Source organism: Harpegnathos saltator, unplaced genomic scaffold (assembly GCF_003227715.2).
Source record: "Harpegnathos saltator strain DR-91 unplaced genomic scaffold, Hsal_v8.6 scaffold248, whole genome shotgun sequence".
NCBI lineage: Eukaryota > Metazoa > Arthropoda > Insecta > Hymenoptera > Formicidae > Harpegnathos > Harpegnathos saltator.
Genome location: NW_020230037.1, coordinates 79731 through 103984, shown reverse-complemented (window position 1 = coordinate 103984; position 24254 = coordinate 79731). Strand labels below are relative to the sequence as shown.

General features: G+C 52.5%; 1 protein-coding gene across 4 annotated transcripts; it reads right to left on the bottom strand.

The window, feature by feature from the left end:
* Nucleotides 1-797: 797 nt before the first annotated feature.
* LOC105183043 (uncharacterized) lies at nt 798-24086 on the bottom strand. Of its 4 annotated transcripts, XM_019841352.2 has the most exons (13): nt 23914-24083; nt 18207-18333; nt 17139-17347; nt 15439-16654; nt 14622-14875; nt 14064-14186; nt 13312-13569; nt 12765-12944; nt 8001-8126; nt 6582-6809; nt 5853-6104; nt 2808-2938; nt 798-1109 (listed from the first exon to the last, which is right to left on the bottom strand). In XM_019841352.2, the coding sequence occupies exons 1-13, from the start codon at nt 24017-24019 to the stop codon at nt 999-1001; spliced, it is 3321 nt and encodes a 1106-aa protein (XP_019696911.2). In that variant the 5' UTR covers nt 24020-24083; the 3' UTR covers nt 798-998. The 4 variants fall into 4 exon arrangements, with proteins under 4 accessions (XP_019696911.2, XP_025154721.1, XP_025154722.1 ...); XM_025298936.1 differs by lacking the exon at nt 14064-14186; XM_025298937.1 differs by lacking the exons at nt 6582-6809; nt 8001-8126 and having other exon boundaries at nt 23914-24085.
* Nucleotides 24087-24254: the final 168 nt, after the last annotated feature.

The window sequence follows — 24254 nt, the reverse complement described above, 5'->3', positions numbered from 1 at the left end:
GTGCTTGACCTTAATATTTTTCCAACGAGCTACAGTCAGAGCTCTCTGCTAAACACAGAGGAGAGAGAAAGAAACATAAGGCGGGAAACATAAGGCTGCAATCGATGTTTGAACGATTCACGAGTCCCGCGTCCCTCCACGCGCCCTTACCGCCCTCTCCCCCCCGCGCCCGCAAAAAGTAACGCTAAACATTGCGAAAGTCGCTTGCTCGAAAGTTACGTACGAATCGCACGTGACTCTACTTCGAGTGTCGTTTGCGCGTTACTCTCTCTCTCTCTCTCTCTCTCTCTCTCTCTCTCTCTCTCTCTCTCTCTCTCTCTCTCTCATTCTCTTTCTTTCTCTAAAGTGGCAGTCGACGACGAGTTCTCTCGTCATCTCGCGCCTCTCTATCGACCATATCCGTCGCGCTTCAAGCACGTGCGCGTGCATCTTATCCTCGAAAGCCTCAACAGCCTCTCCTACGCGTGTCGCCGCTTTGTCGCGCTTGTTTTTGGTAACACGGAGAGAAATAATGGGCGGAAGACGGGGATAGGAAGTAAGAAAGAGAGGCGTGCGAACGGATATCCGTATTTTCCCTTTTCCGCGCGTGTAACCTACCGGACAAAACGGAATCCATTACGGGCGTACACGTAAGGAGTGACGCGCGCGCCCGATCTCTCCCGGCATTTCCATTTATATTACCTTGTCGTTATTCTCTCTCTTTCTCTCTCTCTTTCTCTCTCTCTCTCTCTCTCTCTCTCTCCCGGGCTGCTTCCTCCTACTTTGGCTTGTCGTCTCGATTCTCTCTCTTTTTTTTCCCCCTCTTCCTCTCCCTCTTCCGCTGTCTTGTCACCCACTCGCTCGTACTCCACCCTCTCGCGTCGTATACCTGTGCTCTCTTTATCTCCCTGCCTCTCCTTCCCTTCCGCAGTCCCTCTCTCTCTCTCTCTCTCTCTCTCTCTCTCTCTCTTTCTCTCTCTCTCTCTCCGTCTCTCTCTTCTTCTGATCCTCTTCGAAGCTTATTGCTGATGTAGGACCACGGTGAAGACGCACTTGCTCGACCAGCCGGCCTCGTCGCCTACCTCGTACTCGATCCGGTGGCCGCCGACGTCGAAGCGACGACCCGGGCTCTGAAAAAGCGACAAGACGCGGAAAATATCGCCGGCGAGATCGGTGTCGCGGGGCGACGATAACAGCCGAGGAAATCGCCGCGCGCCGGGGGGCGGCTCGCTAACCCCCGCCGGCGAGCCGGGTAAGCGTCTCCGTGTCGAACTTTTGGCACGGACCCGCGGAATGCGGGTCCCCCTTCTTCTTCTCACTTCCGCCAGCAGCCGCTCCGGTATTCGCGCAGCGAAATCCACGCGTTCTCCGCGCGGCAAAGAGAGAATGAGAGAGAGAAAGAGGGAGAGAGAGAGAGAGAGATAAAATTATGCTTAACTAATTTTACGGCCACGGGGGTGCCGCGGGCTCGCGAACGAATCACCCCCTCCCTCGCCCGACCATCCAACCCGCAGCGCACCCGTTCCTGTAGCGAGAATCGCTTTTGCTCGCTCTACTTCCTCCTCTTCCTCTGTATATTTCGCCGCTCAACAAATTTACATAATTCATCAAAGCCGCGCGGCTTTGGTACGAATGACGGGGGGCTGGGGTATAATTCGGATAATAATTGATGCGCTTCGGCACAAATAAGCTAATTGTTGGGCCTCGGATATAATATACGTTGTATATAATAATTTCATACAGCGTGAGCACACGCTATAAAACGCGAGCGCGCCCGAGCGCGTGTTAATTAATTAATTATCGCCACGGTCGTCGCCCGCGACAGAACGGACGATTACAACGCGATGCGCGCCGCGCGCGTTAAAAAGCGTTGCGAGACGCGCGCGCGCGCGATTCGCGGTTCGTACGGGAGAGAAGCGCGAAAGGGCCGCGGTGCACATTCGAGCGGACATTTCTCCGCGCGATTATAAAATGACCATCGTGTCTATCTGGACGCTATGCGGGATAATATCGGACGCCGTTAATGAGTGAGTTTCCGCGTTTGTAAAATATTAATGATCGTGTTCCGCCCAATCGCGGCTCACGCGCTTGTTACGGCCGCGCGTGTAATGCGATACGTGCATCGCCGGAATGCGTGTATCGAACGCACACGCACGCACATGCCGAACGAACGGCACCTTTTCATTATGTATCATTGCGAAAACATTGCGCGCGTACTTAATTATCGAGATATCAACCAATTTTTATTCATAACACCGCGTCCAACACGGGGGAGATTAAAATCGCTCAAATCACGAGATTAATATCGTTCGTCAAATAATCGTGATGTAAACGCAGCGGCACACACATTGAAATACCGCTCGGTGTCCGTTATTATTCGCGCAGAGCATGGTCGAAATTTTTCCTTCGTCCACGAAAATGCAACGCGAGAACTCTCTTTTACGATTCGTACGAGAAAATACACACATCGCGATAAAAATGCACAGCCAAATTCTTGCTCGATCTTTTGCGTCACGCGGAAATATATGTTTAATATCATCTCGAAATCGATATGTATTATTTATTTGAAAACGTCGTTACGCACGTGGCGACTTTTTACGATATAAAATTCAAATTACGTATACAATATATATCTCTTGTCTGGTTTTCTTTTTTCTCGTTATTCATTATTTCCTTCGTAATAATTTGTACCGCAATAATATCGGTGCTGTGGTCGCCCGGCTTTACAAAAATACGGCAAAGAGAAATATCATTTGAACGCAATTTTTCATAAAATCACAAATCCCCCGTGTACCCCGGTTAGTCGAAAGAAATGTATCTGGTCTTACCTCGTTGTTGATGACTCGCGTCACTTTCACATTGTCCGTGAAGGTCGGCTCCGTCCATGTGATCGCCGTGCCGTTTTTCCCGACGACCTCGATGTCGTTGGGGCAGTCTTTGACTTTCGGTGCCTCGCCGCCTAGAGTTCGGGATTAGCAAATTGAAGTAATAGCGTCGGTCCCCTGCCGTGTGCTCGTTTTATCGTCGGCCGTCAAAGAATTGCAGTCCGCGAGAAAACTCGTCGAGTCGAATCGGAACGACGGCCCGTCAGGGGGAGTTCGATTTCCGCATTCGCCGCCGGAAGACGAGTCGCGGCGGCCCGGCAGTGGAGCGCGATGGCGAAACGAGCGCACCGGAGTCGGACGGAAATTTATACACAATTTCATGAGACACACACACACACACACACACACACGTCGCGTCTGGCGAATTAAGGCGCTCAACGACGAAACACAACTCGATTTTCCTTTTTCCCGTATTTTCTCAGCAAACACATCTCCTCGCGTTTGGAAATATATCCCCTCATTTGACTAAACGAAAACGGGCAGGCTGATGTTTTCACGTCGCCGCGAAAAAACACGATTCCGCAAAGAGAGTAAGAAGAGAAAGAGAGAGAGAGAGAGAGAAAGAGAGAGATATTTTTCGCCCCATTGTACATTCGTTTCCCCCGGGAGAGTTCATTCGCACGCTGCAAGTTCTCTCGCTAGTAATACGGGACAAGAAAAAAAAAAGAGTAATAGAGAAGAAGGAAGGAGACAGGGACACGGAGCAGGGAGAAGAGAGAGAGAGAAAGAGAGAGAGAGAGAGAGAGAGAGAGAGAAAGAGAGAGAGGTAATGTTTCAAGTTGCGCGCGGACTGTCCGCAAAATCAGGCTGACGTTTTCAGAGAAAACTCGTTGGCTCAAGTGCCAGTGATGAAGGCTCGGGTTATACGCGCGCGCGCTAAATTAGTTTCGTCAACTTACTTTCAGACACAAATGAGAGCTGCACTCTTACAAGATACGCGTAGCCTCGTAGCGCGCCAAACGCAATCCTCAAGTGCCACTCGTTTAAACGAAACGACCTTGCGCTCGCGCGAGAGCGCGAGGCACGTCGAATCGTTTAAGAAGAGAAACTTACTTCGACTCGCGCTCTCTCTCTCTCTCTCTCTCTCTCTCTCTCTCTCTCTCTCTCTCTCTCTCTCTCTTTCTCGCTCTCTTTGTCTCTCGACGTGTGCGACGCTTCGGGAGATATGAGGATTCCACCGAGGCAAAGCGCGGACTTCTCTCTCTCCCTCTCAGATGTTTCCATCAGCAGTTCTGTGTCTCTCGTCCTTTGCTGCCACATCCGCAACGTTATCGCCGCGAATTTTTCGGCGCGATACGGCGGCGAGGAAACGGCAGGAAGAATGGAGCCGCGCACGCACGGAGTTAAATCAGAATGACAAACAGCCGCGGCGGCGGAGCGAGGCGCTTCGGTTTCTCGTGCTGGGTTTTCGCGCATGTTAAGGTAATAATTTACCAGCTGCCAGCCAGCGGGAGTAAGTCGCGAGTTTACTCGGAATCATATAAGGATTTAACTTGCGATGCGACGAACTGCCGCCGCCGCCGTCGCCGTCCGTGTGCGCGCGTATTTCGCTCACGTCCCGGAAAGATGCATCATTGCAGACGGAGGCGGCACACGGAAACGTAATATTCTTAAGAAACGTAATATTCTTCGTATTTTAAAGGATCCCGACGGCGGCGTTAACAGGCGGCGCGGAAAACTTTTGATACGACGTCGGTTTATGGGACGACTCAGTAATTTGCCAACTCGCGCGACTGCGGCGGCGGCGACTGCTTCCTCTTCTTCGTTCATATCGAGCGAGCGCAACGTTTTCGACGGCTTTCACGCGGCGGAAAAGTGGTGCGAGTTATTCTACTCGAGGCGAGACTTATTCGTCCTACCGAGTAATCGCGACATTACTTTCTGCTATCCGACGGTGTATCATACATCTACACGCTTACAAGCGCTGCCATGAAACTCGATCGCGACATATCCTTGAGAGAACCATTGAAGCTGTTGAACTGAACCTTGCTCGATATATATTACGCCCGCAATTACAACGTCCCTCGGAGCGCGAGATTTCGAATCCCGTCGCCTCCCACGAAGAATGCGAGAGAACCGGCTGAACGGGCGCGCTCTTCGATCTCGCGGTGTTTAATCGTCGAGAAGTTTATAGCGCGGCTAAATGATGCACCAGCTCGTGGCTGCGCCCCGATCTGCTCAACATGTGTTCTTCCGATGGCATTAACCCCGACCCGCCCGCATTATCTTCCGTCCCCATCCGTTATTAATCAAGATTTTCGGGCTTCATCAAGAGACGTTTATCTCATGCCCCTCGCGTCTCGAGTGCAATCTCCGTAATCCGCTTTAATTAATGCGCCGGCGTATTTGCATCGCCGGCAAGTAATCGGCGCTAGAAAGATATCGCGCGCTCGCGTCCTCCTCTTCTTTCCGCCGGGGAAGCTCGTGTGTGCTCGATGTGCATGTTGATGCGGTCGCGAGCGTTAACCTTCGGCAGAGTCCGCGACGTTCCCGTGGCGCGTTTTTCCTTCTCTTTCCTTCTTCCCGCAGCGGCGGCCGGGACGAGCGCGAGCGCGCGTTAAGCCTTAAACACAATGCCAGGCAACAGGCAATAAGAATAAAAGTAGACCAATCACAATAGATTATTCTTGTAACAGTCGATTGTGATCGGTCTATTTTTATTCTTATTGCCTGTTGCCTGGCATTGTGTTTAGGGCTTTAACCTTCGGCAGAAGCAGCTCGTGGAAAAACGAGGAAAGTCGCGAGAACGGGCGAGAGAAGCGATAGATCGATATAATCCCGCTGACCGATATCGCCGGTGTGGCTCGATAATCGTGATTTAATATTGAGCGATTGTTAATTAACAACGCGCTTGTCGCAGGCGAGGGGCGTGCTATTGTCATTATCTCTCGGGCGGCCGATACGCGCGAGAGCGAGAATACGGCGCGGCTGGGCTTGTACGCGCGATACGTCCGCGTCGTTAACACGCATCTCTCGCTGATTAATTACCTTTGACGATGATGCGCAGCACACAGCTGGCCTGCTTCTTCGATACCGGGTGTCGCGCGAAGAAGGTGATCTCGTGCACGCCGGGCTTCAGGCTCGCCTCGAGCCGGGTGCCCCATGTCGGCTTCGATCGCACGTATCGAAACCAGTCGAGGTCCGTGGCCGGTTGGTCGAATGTCACAAACGCCTCGTCCCCGGCCGGAGGTAACTCGGCTACGACGTCCTTCGGACACTCCAATCGAGGCTTGTTGTATCCTGTCGCAGAGGATGCGCGCGATTTTCACTCGTCGACCTCCCTCTCTCTCTCTCTCTCTCTCTCTCTCTCTCTCTCGCTCTCTCTCGTGCGCGATTCTCCGCGCGAAGTCGTGAGAGAGGACGCGGACGGATAGATTTTGTCATCCTCGCTGTTGCTCAAGGACGAGAGAGGAAGAATAGATTGCCGCGCGCGCGAACGTCTTTCCCGTCGGGAATATTCATAGAGGCAACCCGCCGAGCGAGCTCCTATTCGCCGCTGAACCTTTATCGCAGATTCGTTTAGCGCGGCGATATTTATATATCACGTGTCAAATTATACGAAGATGCCTTTCGCGATCCGAGTCCGAGTCGCGCGCGAGACGAGATCGAGGGGGACAGAAGAGCGTCATTTGCGTCACTTGGGGGCTCCTCCGCTCGCCGCTCGCAGCGGGGGAGGGGGGGGGGGGGAGAACTCTGACGGACGAGGAGGATACTCACTGATGCATTTCCCATACTTCGGTCCGTCCCAGGTGCCGTCGGAGCGACAGGTCAGCTCGTACTCACCGCGCAGCTGGTAACCATGGGGGCACTTGAGGAAGCACCTCGTGCCGGGCCGATTGGGCACTTTTCGCCTGTCGCGCCACAGCTTGGACGTGGCCGATCGCGAGCATATCAGGTAACCGCGACTGACCGAGCTCAGCGGTAGGCACGAGATGGTGTTTATGTCTGGAACGAGCGAGCCGAGCAACAAATAACGAAGCGGCCGTAACAGCGCGGCGACAATTGACGCCTGTCTACGCGCGCGCATCTGCTTTCTGCGAAGAAACGTCTCACAGAACGTCTCAGAGAACGACGATATTTATCCGGGTCGAAGGCGCGGACGGGTTTGGCTTCGCGTCGTCGTTCGGTTTTCTCGCACGGAGCCGTGCGAACGCGATTCGCGATTCGCAGCAGCGCGCGTTACTCGAGCGACGAAGCTCTTTCTCCGACAACAACGGGATCGGGACGATTCCGTTTAATGGAGCGAGAAAGATGGGAAAGGAAGGAAGGAAGGCGGGCGGGGGGGAGCTAGAGACAGCGCTTCCTCTCCGGCTCGGGATGATCTCGCGAGCGCGAGCGCGGGCTGAAAATACGGGTTTAGCGGTTGTACACCGGCATAACGCGTCGCAGTTACTCATTGTGCTTATGCACGGGGTGTACACCTGTCCTAAGCTAACAACCTACGACGAGCGGCTGGGGCTCGCGCGAATTCACGGGGTATGGCCTCGTAAAGCTCGCGCACGCTCCTAATCTATGTGCGCTAGCTCAAAAGCGGGATTCTCCACATCGACGGCGGCGGCGGCGGCGGCGGCGGCGGCGGCGGCGGCGGCGGCGGCGGCATTATGTCAGCCGCGTCGCAGCAAGCGTCACGCAGCAAATTCTACGCAGCAGATACGATATGTACACACAAGGCAGGAATTACAAATGCAGCCTGATGGCAAGCGACGAGTGGGTCGGGAGGACTATCTAGGCTGCGGCGGCGCATCCGTGGAAGCCGCTCCTGCGTGACAACTTTGCATAATGCCGCGATCGCGGATGCGACGTGGCGCCGTTAATGCCGAGCTTTTCTCACGTTTACACGGCTGCGAGGCCGCAGAGTCGACCAAAGGGTCGCGACACAAAGGGTGACGTTGCGTAAAAATTTCCCCGGAGACCTCGGCGAGTCTATTCCTCGCCTCGCCTCGGCTCGATCGAGAAAGTCGCGGCGGACCCGAGTCGAGGTCGAGCGCCGCGCGAATGGCAGCCCGCGTTACGTCCGCCGCTGACTCGTTCAATCATCGGCTTGCCGCGCTTGTCGTGTTGACGCGCCGCGGCCGTAGCGTCGTCACTTGGCGCGCCCGCGCACTCGCGGAAAGTGATTTGTCAAGGAACACGTACCCACGCAGGATTTCCCATCGGATGACAGGGCTTTCTCGTCGCCGTCGCACGCGCAGAAAAAGCTTCCATCTGTATTCTCGCACACCTCCGTGCAGCCGCCGTTATCAACCGTGCACTCGTTGATATCTGGATGGGACGAGAGATCTCGAAGTGAACCTCGGCGAGCGAGACTTTTAGGCTGATGACTCTCGGCAAGTTCCGACTAAACTAATCGATAAGTCCCCGTTGGAGCTGCCAAGTGCACTCTTCAGCGGCTTGTAATTTCTCGGTGCCAGTCGTTAACTCGGGAAATTGACGATTCTGTTTGCGTTAGCGGGATAGAGCAGGCAGCGCTTGACTGATGTTTTGCTCCGCGGATACATGTGTTTGCGAGGAGAGAAGAAGAGAACTCTCTTGCTCGTTTCAACGACAGATTGCTTCTCGCTTCTCATCTTGGCAGCTGCGCAGCCGGCCGGAGTCGGCCCCGTTGATTAGTTGAATCGGAATTTGGCCAAAGTCATTCTTATTAGTATATTTTTACTGTGCTAAATGAAGAGAGACTATGCTAAATAAAGAGAGAGCGTCTCGTTGCGACGCCTCGTACAAAAGAAGAGGAAAACGCGCGACGACGCGAAACAGTTTCGCGATCTCAGCGATGAATTTATCGGCCTCTCTCGCTCTCCTTCCTTATGCTCTCCTCTCGCACGCAGCCGAATACAAAGTGACTACATCAGTAGCAGTCGATTTGCAGGCTATGAATAATTTTCAACAGTATCGCGGCTTATCTCTGATCCGAGATTAGCTTGATGCGCGTGACGCGCGAGTCCCGGAGTAATCGCGAGCTTCGCCGCTGTCGCGGGCGAGAACCGTCTCTGCGAATCGGTCCGATCGTTTGCAGTTGTGTATCGCATCGAACGTCATACAAAGCTTCTTTCACTCGCTCGTAATGACTCCTTCACCGACGCGATCTCGCGTTCTTTGGCCCCCGATCTGTCTTTCAATCGTCAGCAAGATTACGTTAAATTGACCGAAGTGGTCAGATTGCCATTGCCCTGAGTACTCTCAATGATAGCCGAGAGCACTCAACTTTCGTTGCTTTCACGGCGTATAAATCTGCACGGCAGTCTACAGGGTGTCACGAAGCCTTAATCTCAGGCATTGAACCTCTCTCGAGCGGTTCGGAAAGTGGCTCTTTTCTCTGGACACGCTCTGCCTTTTCGTCGAAACTCTCTGTTGAGATTAAGATTGATGTCTATTTATGGGCGGCCGATGGCGCCCTTCATATTCACCGAGCCGAGTGACGTGCATAGAGTAACATTGCTCAAACGTTCGCCGCACTTCGCGAAAGAAAATTCTGCCACTTCGTTCCTGCTTCAATATCACGCTCCACTTTGATATCCCTATTTTAATATCGCGCCCATTTTGTGATAAATCCTGCGACGCGAATTCCCTTGTGGAAGTGGAAGCGTATAAAACGCCAAGTTTATTTATTCGTCTGGGAGAAATCTTACTATCGCGCGAGAATTCTTCGCGTCGCCTCGAGAAAATCGGCTGTTTCGCAAACGCGATTCGCGTGCGCGCGTGAGAGGCAGACGGAGAGATAGAGAGAGAGAGAGAGAGATAGAGAGAGAGAGAGAAAGAAAGAAAGAGAGAATGCGAGGGAGAGCCGGGCAAGAAATTCTTTCACCGACGCTCTAGTTTTCCCAGAAATCTGCTCCACTGCAACCTTTCAGCCAACACCTCGGCGGTTCTTTTCAAGTTTCCCGCACGCCGAAGATTGTAAGGTCATCGCGATAGTCCACTTGGCGAAAACGGGACAAAACGCGAAGCGCACGCGGCTCTCGCTTTCGCGAGAGAGATTACAATTTCCCTTTGACGGGCGGGAATCACGGGGATTTTCATAAACGTCACGAGTTTCTCGCAAAGCCCAGCCGCCCAGGGCCGTGCTTTCTTCATTACGTCTTTTCATTTCTCGCGCGAGCGCGCGCTGACGACGAGCAGCGCGGAAGCGCGGACGTGAAGATGACGTCGAGATCGCGCACTGGTCGCCGGCGCGGCGGATCGCGAGGAAAGGCCCCATCATATTCTCGTCCGTCTAATTGATCACCACGCGACGAAATGAGATCACGCGCAACTCGCGAATAACCGATGCGTTTTCGCATCTTACAGGCGCACGCGCGCGCGTGTGTGTGTGTGTGTGTGTGTGTATGTGTGCTCGAATACAGCGCAGCTCGCGCGCTTCCGCCTCGCTACGTACTCGCAATGCGAATTATCGCGGAATTCCGTTCACGTAACACTTCGTCGCTATTTAACTGTCTGGGTTTTGTGAGAAAAAGGTATAGTCGGAAATGGATTAAATTTCCGTAGAATAAGACTCGCAGGCATTCGCGAAGGCACGAGCGAGTGAACGTGCGAGCGGCGAACGCCCGGAACGCCGTATCAACCGAGCTGTAATGCTCTTGTCGGTATTCACTACCGCATCAATTGTAATTGAAGGATTTACGCCCCACGAAATTGGATTGTCAGTTACGAGCTACGGAGTGTCTGCGCAGCCGTATCGGATAAGGTGCGGCTGGCGGGTGATCTCTTTCTTAAATTTCCGTCCTTCTCTGCCGAGTGTTCTTCTCTCGCCGAGAAGACCGGGAGAAACGCGCCCGCGAGTGTATCGTTTCGGAAACGATGACCCCGCCTATATCCATTTCTCCGCGAAGGTGGCTCGCTAAAAAGTAACGCGGACGTTACTCCTCCGAACGCGAATCGCGCGCGAACACACACACACACACACACACACACACATGAGGATTATCAAAAATCGCTGGGAGCACCGCTGAGAATCACGCGCGCGCTCACGCATCGCGCGATAAATACGCGCAGATAAGCAAGAGCCGCGAAAGCGTGCCGTATAAAATTTCGATAAGAGCAGCCGCGTTTCCGATCGCGTCTGCGCGCATCGGCAAAACGGATTGCAGCGGGGGCTGCACTTGCAAGCGCCGCGGAGTCCTCGAGATATTTGAGGGTATTGGGGAAACTCAGGAGGCTCCTAAGAAGGTTACTCTCCCGAGGAATGCACGATTGGCGAAAAAGAAAAGGCTCTCACATTCTCCCTTCCTCCCAACCACTCTATCGCGCGCGCGCTCTCTCTCTCTTTCTCTCTCTCTCTCTCTCTCTCTCTCTCTCTCTCTCTCTCTCTCTCTCTCTCTCTCTCTCTCTCTCTCTCTCTCTCTCTCTCTCTCTCTCTCTCTCTCTCTCTCTCTCTCTCTCTCTCTCTCTCTCTCTCTCTCTCTCTCTCTCTCTCTCTCTCTCTCTCTTCTCCTCTCTCTCTCTCTCTCTCTCTCTCTCTCTCTCTCTCTCTCCTTTCTTCCTACCTCTCTCTATCTCTGTCCGAAAGCAACCGATGGTGATATAGGTAGGTATCACCCTTGCGAGGCCATGAGGCGCGATTCGACGAACCTCGCTTACCGCCACGGAAAACGCGAGCAAGAGGCAACTCCGCGGATTTCCTGAAGGAAATACTAAAACTGCGCCAAGTGCTCCCTCTCTCTCTTTCTTTTTCTTTCCCCCTTTCTCGTCAAGATCGTACGGCAGAATTGTCCGAGATGTTCGTGATCGAGGACTTGGACCGTGCGGAGAGTCGGCGCGTAGTTTCGCGGGCTTTTCGGGGCGCATCGCGCTCGTGGAAAAATATTAAGGGCCATCGTTATCGATTCGTCGACCGAACGGCCGCGGCAGGGGAGAGGGGAAAGCGGCCCGTGTGCTTGTGCTTCGCAGAGACGAGTGAAAGGACAGTGAAAAAGGGAAAAAGGACGAAGAGAGTCGGAAACGAAGAATGAAGAACGCAAGAAATACAATGTAGAGAGAGAGAGAGAGAGAGAGAGAGAGAGAGAGAGAGAGAGAGAGAGAGAGAGAGGGAGAGAGGGAGAGAGAGAGAGAGAGAGAGAGAGAGAGAGAGAGGGAAGGAGGGAGAGAGAGAGAGAGAGAGAGAGAGAGAGAGAGAGAGAGAGGGAGAGAGAGAGAGAGAGAGAGAAGGGAAGTTTATGCAAATGATGTGGTGAAATTCGAGAGAAATGTCGCGACGAGCTCTGTGCGGGCAAAAATAACGCTCTGTGCGCGCGGCAATAGAACTTACAATACAATACTCATTCGCTGACTCTCTCTCTCTCTCTCTCTCTCTCTCTCTCTCTTTCGTTACACCCATCGCAGAAGATTGCATCTCCATTCTTAACGGTAACACGATGTTCCGGGCTTATTAACAAGAAGCGTATTAGCTTAACTTGCCTTAAGCAGCCGTACTAACACACGCAAATTTACCGGGTGTATTCACCTGCATGCTAATTCAAGTGCATACATCAGCGTCGTCCAAGTTTCGGGATACAATGCAATATCCGCTGGCGTAGTGTATAGTATTTCGCCCGTAATATAATCTCGACAGTTTTAATAAGACTTCTTAACGAGCACGGCGGGAGACAAAACGAGTTCGCCGTCGCGGTCACACCGGGCTGCTGTGCTTTCGGCGAGAACAGACGAGACGTAGAAATGAGTTCTCAACTACCGGTCATCGAACGTGATACGTTCCATTAGGAACTGCTGCTAATTAATATACGAGCTAACGAGTTCTACGTGGGGAGCGGAGGGAGAGGCGGGGGAGAGACGGGGACGATCGGCGGAAAAAGTTCCGCTGAAACTTCCACTCCCGAGATCTCGGCGGACAGGGATGACAGGGCTGGGTAGGTGGGTGAGGGGAGGGGAAAATACGCTCTATATATACATTATCCGATGGCGACTCACCGATGCACGTCCCATGGGAGGTCTGTTCGTAACCCGGCAAGCAGGTAATGGACAGGCTGTCCAGGACCGGTTGATCCTTCAGCTCCATAGGTAGCGCGCACCGGTAGGAGCCCGGCGTGTTAATGCATCCATAACGGCACAACTCCGTCTGAAGATCCGGCACCGAGCATTCATCCACATCTGCGGGAAATGACTGTCGTTTGTCAAACGTCTCGATGTCTCCCTCCGCCGCGCCGCGTGCGGAAACCTCGCGAGGAGCGAGCTCGCTACGCGCGAGCATTCCCGGGAGCCGCGCGTGCGAAAATACGCTGCGAAAATCTGACGATTTGAGAATTCTCAGCCGTAGGCCCGCGTGAGCCGCGGAAATACGAGATACGCAGCGGATCGGCCGCGACGGATAATAATTGCGTGCGGGAAAGGAGGACGAAGAGGGGAGAGATAAAGGCTCGAATTAATGAATAACGAAGGCGCGCGCGCGCGCGTAAGAGAGAGATGAATCGATCGGTCTCTCGGACGTCGGAGCTTCGGCTCTAATCGAATTGCTCGCCTTGACAAGTCTTCCAGTCGTCCTCCAGCATGAAACCGTCCGGGCACAAGCAAAACACCCGACCCATCGTCGAGAGACACGTGTGGGAGCATCCCGCGTTATTGACGCTGCACGGGCCAGTGTGCTCGCACGTGTGATTGTCGGCAGCCAGCGATGTGTCCTGCAGACCGTCGCAGGAACACTCGTACCCGCCGATGAGATTTCGACAGGTGTCCTGGCAAGGACCGTGACCGTTGTTCAATAAACACTCGTTGATGTCTACACAGCAAACGACGCATAGGTTTATTCGCCGCTGCTAATGGCGATTTAACCCCCGCACAAGTGTGATTAACCCCCGCGACTACTACGCTGTTGTTTGGATAAAGTAATTACTACGGGACGGGGGATCGATTTAACCCGTACGAGTGAGCAGAAAGGATTAATACAGAAAGAGAGAGAGAGAGAGAGAGAGAGAGAGAGAGAGAGAGAGAGAGAGAGAGAGAGGGAGAGAGAGAGATGCAGAAGACTCAGAGATATACGCAGGAATTAAACTAAAATTAATTCAATTTCTAGATAATATGCGGAAACCGTGTTAAAATTAACATGATAAAAGGCAGCGACTATTGTTTCACTGCACATGTAACAAATAGAAATTAATTATTCCGTTTATTTGGTATTAAATGAAAGGAACGGTTTCGCGAATGTGAAAACGCGCAAGTGCATCGAAAAAAGTTTAAAAATTCGCAATATTTTGAGGCAACTTTATCACCCACCCGTGCATGTGAATTTGTCCTTTCCTTGTTTCATACCACTCGGACACTCGCATTGAAAGGATCCGGGTGTGTTCACGCATTTGTATTCACATCCAGCGTTTCCCGTGTCGCACTCATTCACATCTGCGCGTACGGGCAAAATGATACAAAATAAACAATCAAAATAATAGCGGGCGTGTGTGTGTGTTACGAGTGTCGTGTTCAATCAAATTTAAATGAGCTTTACATTTTCGGTATCGCGACTCGCGAAAATATCGCCGGGTAATGTCGAATAATAGAGGAGCCCGACACACAGAGGGCTCCGTGTCCGAATGTTGTCGCGGGATCCTTCGTTAAGTTGCAATAGTTATCGGAAGAAGGATCGGCGATAATTGAGCGAAAATCGAGAACGGCACGCGGGACAGAAGATCCGGAGGATAAAAATTCGACACTGTCGATACGTCTCGTCGGACGTCACGTCCCGCTGGGGCCGCGGAAGCTGACGGACGTCAGAAGCGCAGGGGGCTTCACTCGATAATAACTAGGACCCTAACAACACGGCTGGAAAATTGTGCTCACCGGCGCATTTGTGGCCATCCAATCTGAATCCCTTGTAGCAGGAACAGACGGGACGCCCGTTAATTTCGCTGCAAACATGCTCGCAGGATGCCTCGGCACACACCCCGTTCGGGTTTTGCTTGATCTCGCACTTTGGCACCTGTCCGACCCACTGACGACTTCTGCAGACTAATCGGCTCGTGGGGGATGCCATATGGAAACCTGGCACACACTCGTAATCGGCTTCCAAATACTCGTGGCCCGGGGTCGAGGACCTTCATAATCGTCACATGAACGCGGAAGAAACGTTATTTTCACGACACAGCCACTTTCGCAGGTCTAGCATCGGGCGTTGGAGCGGACAGAAACGCGCGCAGAAACAAAAAGAAGGACAAAAAAGACATATTAACGTCCGATGGAACCGCGGGGGAAAAATGCTTCAGCGGCATTCCTCGGATCATCGCGCAGCCAAAAACCCACCCTTGACGCACGCACGCATGCGCGCGCGCGCGAGCTTTTTTACCAATTTTCCTCCGCTCTACAACAAAGATCACGGTAATTACGAGCGTGTGTTAACAATTTCGGCCAGCGAATTCCGGCTGGCGAAACCGCTGGTTTCATCGCGCGCGACCGTCCAAATTCCTCGTCCAAAATCCCCGACTCTCAACCGCTTTTCGAAGTCACCGGAGGATCAATGTTCGAAATCCGAGCTCTACCTGGCTTCTGATCAAATTAACGTCACGCACGTCGCGCGAGACGCGGCGCCTCGAAAATCCTTGTTTCCCGAATTATCCCGAGTATTGAATTATGGATAAGCGGAGGGTAGAAGAGCACTTACTTTACATATTTGATCAGCGCGTGACGAGATAGAGGCGCCGGCAGGAAAGTCCCGTTTATGCAGGATAAGTCTCCCCTCGTGTTGTCGTCTCGCGTCGTTTTCGTCACGCTCGCGCCTCCCTCGGGCTCCTCGTCGTTCTCCTCCGAATTAATTATCGGCTTTCTCGGGGGGTGTGAGCCGGCGGTGCGACGATTCGACGGCTCGTCGTAGCGCGGCAGCGACACCAGCTTCAGACTCGACGTCATGTACGCGTTGTAATCCTTCAGGGTCCTCGCGAGCACCTCGTTCTCCAGATCGAGGATCGGCAGGTCCTCCTCGGTCCTCGTGTAGCCCAGCATCTTCTCGGCGTCGTAGCGCGAGCTGCCGAAGCGAGCGACCTTGCCGTCGGCCGAGTGCAAGGCGACGTTCTTGTCCGCGCCATCGCTACCGGATTTCTTCGGTGAGCGGTCGAATATGTCGTCCTCCAGGAACGAGGAGTCCTTCATCGCACCGCGGGAGATCTCCATCTCGAGGTGCCTCGAAAATTCTCGCTCCACCGTGTCGGCGTAAATTCCACGCCGGGGTGTCGTCCCAGCTGGCTTCCTCGCCGCGTCCAACGTTGGCTGATGCAGGAGACTCGACGACATCGTCGTGTCGACGACAGTGGCCTCGCTGCTTCTCGCTGTTGTTGTCGTCGTCGTCGTCGTCGTCATCGTCGTCGACGACGGCGTCGTTGCCGTTGTCTTTGTCATCGTGGAAGCGTAGTCGACGGTTGTGGCGTACGACGATTTGTCGATCGCGTACTCGGACGCGTTGATGGTCTTGGCGGAGTCGAGTTTGCCGATCGGAAGCCTCCCGGAGCCGTCGTGCGTCCTTCTTTTGTATTTCGATGCGCGACGAGCCGCTACGTTCTGCCGCTTGTCGTCCTGCTGCGAGCCCTTGGCGCCGCCTCTCTTTCGCTCCTTCCTGCCGCGGTCCTTCTTCCTTCGTCTGCGCCGCTCCGCGCGGGATTTCCGCGCCTCGCGATTCCTCGCCCTCGACTTCGACGGCGGATTGCTCCTCTTCTGCGACGATTGACCCCGCGCGCCTCTTATCTCGTTCTCACGACTGTCCTCGACGATCTCGTGTACGTGGCTCTTGAGACCGGCAGGATTCTTAGCCTCCGCACCCCTGCGACGCTTCTTGCGCGTCCTACTTCCAAAGTTGCCCTCTTGCTGCTTGCTCGACGCCGCTGTCGCTGAGGGAAGATAGCGAAGAGATAGATCCTCGGTGAAAAGATCGTTCTCGGCTGAAACGACGAGCTCGCGAGCGTTCGTGCGTGCGTGTGTGTGTGTGCGCGCGCGCGCGCGCGCGTGTGTGTGTGTGTGTATGTGTGTGTGTGTGTACATATTCGCCATTAAAGTAATCGGCAAAACTTCTGCTGCGAGAGAAATTATTAAGTCCGCAGAGCCAAGCACTGTACGCGCCGTCTAAACAAGGATGCACGATCTATCGAAATAACATTGCCGGCGAAGTCGACGTGAGAGATTTTCCGGCCAACGTAATTCGCTCAGAGAGAAAGTTGGAAAGGGAGACAGAGAGAGGGTGAGGGAGAGATGGAGGGAGTAACGGACGTGTCGTAACGTCACTCTGAATAGCGGAGGTATTTTCGTTTCCGGCCGCGATTTAACTGGCCCGAGTGTGTGTTTCCTATATTAGGAGGAAAGCGCGTTTCTACTCACTGACATTTACGTTTCGCCATGGCGGAGCTCCCGCGCCGTATCCCGGCAAAAAGAGATGTTTGTCCCCGCGGCGTTCGTCGCCACCGCCGCGGCCCTCCTCCGCCTTCGCTTCCGCTTCCGCAGCCTCCGGCTCCTCGACGGCGCCTCGCGACGGGAGTGTCCTTCTGTTTTCCTCGAGCACCTCCTCTCCCGCGGAAGATGTGTCCCGGCTGATAGATAACAATAGCTGTAACCATCTTCGCTCCCTTTCTCTCCCTCCCTCCCTCCCTCCCTCTCTCTCTCTCTCTCTCTCTCTCTCTCTCTCTCTCTCTCTCTCTCGTGAAAAACAAGAGTTCAACCGAGCCGCACCGCTCTCTCGCCGTGCCGCTAAATAAATCATCAAAGGGCGAGCGGTAGGAGCGCGCACGTCGTGAAATTTTAATAGCCTAAAAAGCTAAAGGACCGTTTCAACATGGTGAAAAATGCACTCGACGAAGAGGTGGAGGGAGTGCTTTTGAAAAAACAGGAGAAAAAGAAGGGGGCGAAAGTAACAAAAATGAGACGTGTGCTTTGAGTTTATTTGTACGCGTGACTCGGCCGTCTCAACGATGCACGACGCGACGCGCGACGGCTTGCTTGAGGAAAAATGATAAAATATCAGATTTCAAAAACGTCGGGGCGGTGCAGTTAGAGGCGAGAAGCGCGGCATTAGCGCGAGTACGGCTCGCAAAGTGCACGTAAAACACGTAATCTCATCAACAATGCAGAGGGGGTTTCTTTTTCCACGCGCACCGTGTAATTAACGACGAGTCGGCCGATGTTATTTTCAAACGCGCGCGCGCGCTCGCTTGACGTTAACATTGAGACGAACCTTTGACTCTAAGCTAAGTTGCATAATTAAAATCCAATTCTAGACCAATGGAGAGCGTGTTGATCTTTCCGACCGGCGAATTACGATACGCGAGACACGAATCCGAATCGCGCGCCGAAAGAATCTCGCCATCGCCGTGTCGAGGAGGTCGGAAGAGGAGACGACGTGACGAGGTCTCCTCGCTAGCGACGGCTTTCGATCGAATAACGATACTTTACCCCTGTTGCTCGTGGATTGCCGGCGTATACGACTCGTCGTCGTCCCCGGCAAGGTCCGGCTTGTCGACGAGCATGCTGCCGTCTTCGAGCGCGCCTCGCGCGCGCGGCTCGGCATTCTGACAGAATCCTGCAAACCAATGGATTCGATCTGTGAGCTGATCGGCCGGCCGATAGGCGGAGAATAAGGGCTCGACGAACGGCAAAAAGGGTCACGAAGGGCCCGCCCGACTGCATCTCCGCGGGCGATGCAGCGAGGCGAAAACGCGGAAGTTCGTCTATTCCGAGAGTTTGCCGGAGTCGCACTTGGGACTCACGAGTGGGGCGAAACTTCGGCGGTGTTACTACAATGAGGAGTTCCTCCGGAACTCCGGAAGTCATCGTTCGATCGGCGCGACCGTCATCTCGCTTCGTCGAGCGTTCCGCGAGTGCTCGCGTCAACGCAATCGCTGCTATGGAAATTCTTTAATGCATGCGGATGGCGGTAAAATCGAGTCCAGCGATGAGGAATGGAAACGTAGAGAGGAAAAAAGTAGAGAGAGAGAGAGAGAGAGGAAAAGACAGAATACACGGTGAAGCGAAGAGCATTTTTGCAGGACGACCGAAGGATATCTTAATCTCTCGGATGTTCCCTTAGATGCCTTGAAGACATCCTTTAAACTTTTATAATGTTGAAGACGCAACGGAGAGAGCAGCACTCGCGTGAATGGCAGACGACCTCGCGGAAACGGTAGTACGAGTCGGGAAATAATCTCAATAGTAAATACACTATGCTTCATTTTTGGAATATAAATTCCCATCTTTGTCTCTCCCTATTTTCACCCCCCCGCCCTCTCTCTCTCTCTCTCTCTCTCTCTCTCTCTCTCTCTCTCTCTCTCTCTCTCTCTCTCTCTCTCTCTCTCTGTTCCTCCCATCGTCTGGACAAACTTGTGATTTTTTCCTACTCTCGCAGACGATAATATGAATTGGCATGCTCCAACAAAAGGATGTCTATCTCCCGGAAAAGTTTCACGGCGGATTATACTCGAAAGTTTCGCGCAACTTCCAGTTCGGAAAGGAGCGAGACTGCGAGTGTTTTCCCCCCGTCTTCGTCGGGGAGAGACGCCCATCGAGGGAAGTATTTTCGGCTAATCTAGGCGATATCAGTGGCAGTCGGTATAATCCAGCGATAATCGACTCTCGCCGTTGTTACCGCTGCATCTGAAACCGTTAACGAACACCGGAGTGCAGCTAAGTGCTTCGTATATAAGAACCAAAGAGATATCTTAAGGAAGGGGGGATTATACCGCAGAACCGCATCGGCGCCAAGTTTATACTCGGCGGCGACAATTTATATTGAAATAGACGACAAGTATTTCCTCTGAAAGATTAGTGGACTTCGAAGAGCCCGGGCGGCGTGATTAATTAAATCGATAATCCGTTTGGCGGATATATAAATATCGTCCATTTCGTTACTCGGACTGTCGTGACCGATCGTCAATTTGATAATAAGCAATAACCGACCTAATGAGATTGAGTCGACTGAGAGAAAGAGACAGAGGGAGAAGGGAGGAGAGGGAGGACCGGAAGACGACTCTGGGAGATCCGTATTTCCCCAAGAGGAAACATCCGAGAAAGGCACAAATGTATTTTTCTCCTCTTCTTACGAGGACGCGCGCATCTGCCGTAATTGCGATGTATTTTAATACACTCTCTCCGGAAGAAGTGTTTGTTATTTCGTACTGGTATTACTTTCAGAGGCACCATTCATAAATCGGTTGTTTCTTCGTGCGCCAGTTTAGCGGAAATATAAAGAAACGGAACAAAACGACGGACGGGCGGGCGGCCCGGGAGAAAAGAAGACTGTTCCCGGAGCGGAAGCAATTAAAGCGAACAACTAAGCTCCGCCGTAGGCAATAGGGAGTAATTCGTTCGTTTCTCTATCGCGATATAACAGTCGAACGGGGGTGGTGATTTTGTCGCGAAAGTTTAATTAAATTCAACCGTCAGTATAAAGGGCGTGTAATATTCCATTCAAGGTAAACCGCCGAGGTAAATCGTTTTTAATCATCGATGATCTCTCTCTCTCTCTCTCTCTCTCTCTCTCTCTCTCTCTCGTTCTCTCCCTTTCTTTTTTTCTCTCGTTTCTCGACTCTTCGTTTTTCCGCCCGCTGATTAATGCGAATGCGTGGAGAATCGCCGGGCTAATCCGTCCCCGTCAAATTTACGCGCATTTACATATTCATGCTGTTGACAAAGCAAAGTAGTCCCCCGGCGTGTTGCCGTCTCTGAAAGCGGCCGTCGTTTAAATCGCCGATCAGGACGCCTCAATATTTCACGCGCTTATTTCCGCGCTGTCTCGATGAAAAAGTAACGCGTTGCGTGACACATTATACCAGCGTCGCGTGAATAAATGGCTGAATTTCGGCGGGAGCGCCGTCGTCGCGCGCGGCTTTGAGCGCGTGTGTGTGTATGCGTGTGTAGGAACACATATATATGTGCACGCACGCTCCGCGCCACGGTAATTTTTCATTCGACGTATATAGCGGCCGCGTTCCCGGCGCGATGTACCGCGTCTGTAATATTTACGGGTCATCACCTTTAAATTTGCATTCGAATTTTCGCCGAAACGTCAACGTCCAGGCGAGCCCGCGCGCGGCTGCTCCACGGCGAAGTGGAGCTGTGCGACTAGAATCGCTTCAAGAACGCGTCCGAATTTCCGACGTATGCCCGAATACACTCGAATCGCACATTCTCGGCCATAATTCATCTGCCGATGCGGCAAAAAGGAGCAATTTTCAAGCGAGCCCGATCGAGAGAGCGGCGAGAACGCTTTGAATAATTTCGATCGAGTGCGCGGCTACGTCTGTGTGAGTGTGTCTGTGTGGCAGTGTGACGCGCACTTTAGGAGCGCTGTTAGGAATTTCCCGCGACACCCTGGCGAGCCTCTTATCCTTCAGCTTCGAGTGTGATAAGCCCGACAACGCGGGGGAATTTCTCCATCAACTTGTATCACTCTGATGCGCGCGCGCGCGCTGCGGAGCCTCTCGTTGATCCCTTGTCAATTTTCGCTACGATATACGACGCTGGGGAGATAAGATTACCTTCGGTAATGTTGCATCGCCAATCGAACATAATGAATTTCCGCCAACGAGGCTCCTGCAAAAGGACCTCGCCGTCCTCGTCCTCCTCTTCCTCCTTATCTTGCCCCGCGGAGCAAGTAATGGATATAAAGCGTGTCCCTTCCCGAAGGATATCTCTCACGACGCTGAGCGATCGATGAAAAACCACGACAGTGAATTTCCCGTCGTAATTATTCCGCGCTAAGTGCTAATCTTACCCGCTGCGGGAGAATTTATTAATTAGCAACTTGCCTCCGCGAGTCGCGCGGAGATCCGAAGAGAATCGATTTCAGATTGTTGTAAGCCGCGGCGCTCGAGCGAATCGTGAATTATGCATTCGATTGTTTACGAGTACACGCGCGCGCGACGAATGTGTTTTTCAGCGTTATCTTTTAGCGTTCCAATCGGCGAGTCTGATTACAAATTAGGTGATCTACTGCGTAAAAAGTGTGAATTGAAAGCATTTGCATGAAAAGTGCGCAAAGAACGTGAAGAATATCGATCGAGCTATCGTTTAATTGGATCCAACTACGAGCGACGAATCAAGTGCTTTCAGAAACGACACGAAAGTTTGGCCGCGCGTCTCCGAGAGGCTGGAAGCTTTTCAAGTCCTACTGGAATGCACTCTCGCGCGCACGCATTGTCCACATACAGCGGACAAGTCTCGCCTCGCTCGAGCCGCGGAACAGGACGCGTTAAACGACGTAAAAAGTGCGCTCAGCAACAGGATACGTGCTCCGTCCTGCGAATCCGGCGTCATTTTATTAATTCCGCTCCTCGCGCTCCGGAGAATATGCAACGACGTAATTACGCGCCAAATGCGTCAACGGAGCGCGAACAACCGCATAAATCGTAAACGAGTTAAGTGGTGAAGTTAGATTGCCTGGCGCGCTCATTGTTTTTTCGTTGTTAAGCTCACGAGAGAGAGAGAGAGAGAGAGAGAGAGAGAGAGAGAGAGAGTCCGGCGCGCGCGTCCCGCTTAATGTTAATTCGCAAATCCGTTAATACGCTCGGCGACAAAACTAATTACATCTGCTATAGAAAGACGTCGAGGCGAGGACAAGAGTGAGGAACAGAGCGAGAGCGAGAGAAAGAGAGAGTGAGAGAGAGAGAGAGAGAAAGAGAGAGAGAGAGAAGGGGGTGAGCCAGAGCCGTTATTTCATTGTGATTGCACGGTCCACAATACGCCGTGAAAATTAACAGACCACCGTGCTGCAAGTCGCTCGCGGTACGAAGCGGGGTAGCTCTGCGGTCGCGGCAATGAAGTTTCGCGTCGCGCTCTCGGCGATGAGAGAATTCTCCTCCTCCCTCCACATTCTCGCTCTCGCTCTCGCTCTATCTCTCTCTCTCTCTCTCTCTCTCTCTCTCTCTCTCTCTCTCTCTCTCTAAAAGATGTAACGGACGCTATTTTTTACCTTTCACAGTACGAGCCTTCGAGCGACGGAGCGGTAACGTAAGATATTTCTCGCGACGCAAGTGGAAAAGAATGTAATTCAAAATAGCTGTTTTATCATGCTATCCGTTTTCTATTATTCTATAATAGGGCAGAAATGGGGCGTGTAGGGGGAGGGCGGCAAGTAGAGAAAGACCGGAGCTCTGCGCTCACGCTCGAGCGGTCAGGCGTTACACGGCGCGGAATGTATGATTTATCATTGACTCGTACCACTGACCGCCGCGCTCACTGGCGATCGTCTGACAGGGAGAAAGGGAGAGACTTTAATTGGATAATAATTCTCGCGCTGGCGCGCGCGCGCGTGTATTTTCTACGCGACGATGATAATGCGCAGCGCGACGAAACAATTGGAGCTGCGGGCTGTCTCGCGAGCGGCCAATTCCCGGCAAGATTCCGTGTGCCTTGCTTAAAAACCATGAGAATGGAATTTGCATGTTATTACGGTTTGAGCGTTCTTTATTCATAAGCCCGCCTCTCTTCGTTAAGCGTAAACAAACATGTCGTTTCGACCTTTGGTCCCTACCTCTGACGCGGCGGTCTTTTACTCTCTATTTTTTCTGGGCGCATTGTGTAAATTAAAATGCGGATACACGCGGAAACGGGAGCGAGCGAATTAAGTAGTTTCACATATTAACGACCGACTGTTTAAAAGAGAAAAAGCAGAGAAAAACGCAATAAATTATCGCTTTGTGATTAAACGTACCTTTATGAGAATCTCGGATATTATATCGCATATTATATTTTTCTCTCTTCTCTCTCTCTCTCTCTCTCTCTCTCTCTCTCCCCCTCTCTTTTTCTCAAATTCATTATTGTTTAATTGGCGAATAACTTGCAATATCATTAAATATATCCATTTCATTAACGTTATTCATTACTGTAACATTTTTTAACAAATCAATGCCGACACAAAGAACATCGTGCAAAGCTTGAGCGACGAATATTAAAACAATGGGACCGTCGAACGACACTTGATCAGCGTCAACGTATCACACAGACATTTACGAGTGATTATTCTCTATCAGTGACGGCGGCGACATTTCTCCCGGCTGTCGGCAAGAAGTAAAAATCTAGTCAATTCGACGCACTAGCGACATGTTCCTCGTTCAGCGACATTCCCGTTCACCGATTATCCGCGACTTAAAGAAATCGCACTCACCGATCGGCAGAGCAATTCCCACGAGAAGAAACAGGACGACACAAGCGAGCCCCGCGTGGCTCGAACGTTTCTCGATGCACATAACGCGACGCGTTCGCACCGGCATTCAAACGCTCGTACCGCGTCGCGCGGCCGCTCGCGTGGCTCTGAACGTTCCTCGTTAGATTTCGAGTTTGAACGCTCTTCTCCTCTCCTCTCTTCCTCTATCACTCTCTCTCTCTCTCTCTCTCTCTCTCTCTCTCTCTCTCTCTCTCTCTCTCTCTCTCCCTTGCACACTTCCTCTCCTCCTCGTCGCTCCAATTTCATCTCGCGTCGCGCGACTGGCCGGTGGCGGCGCGCAG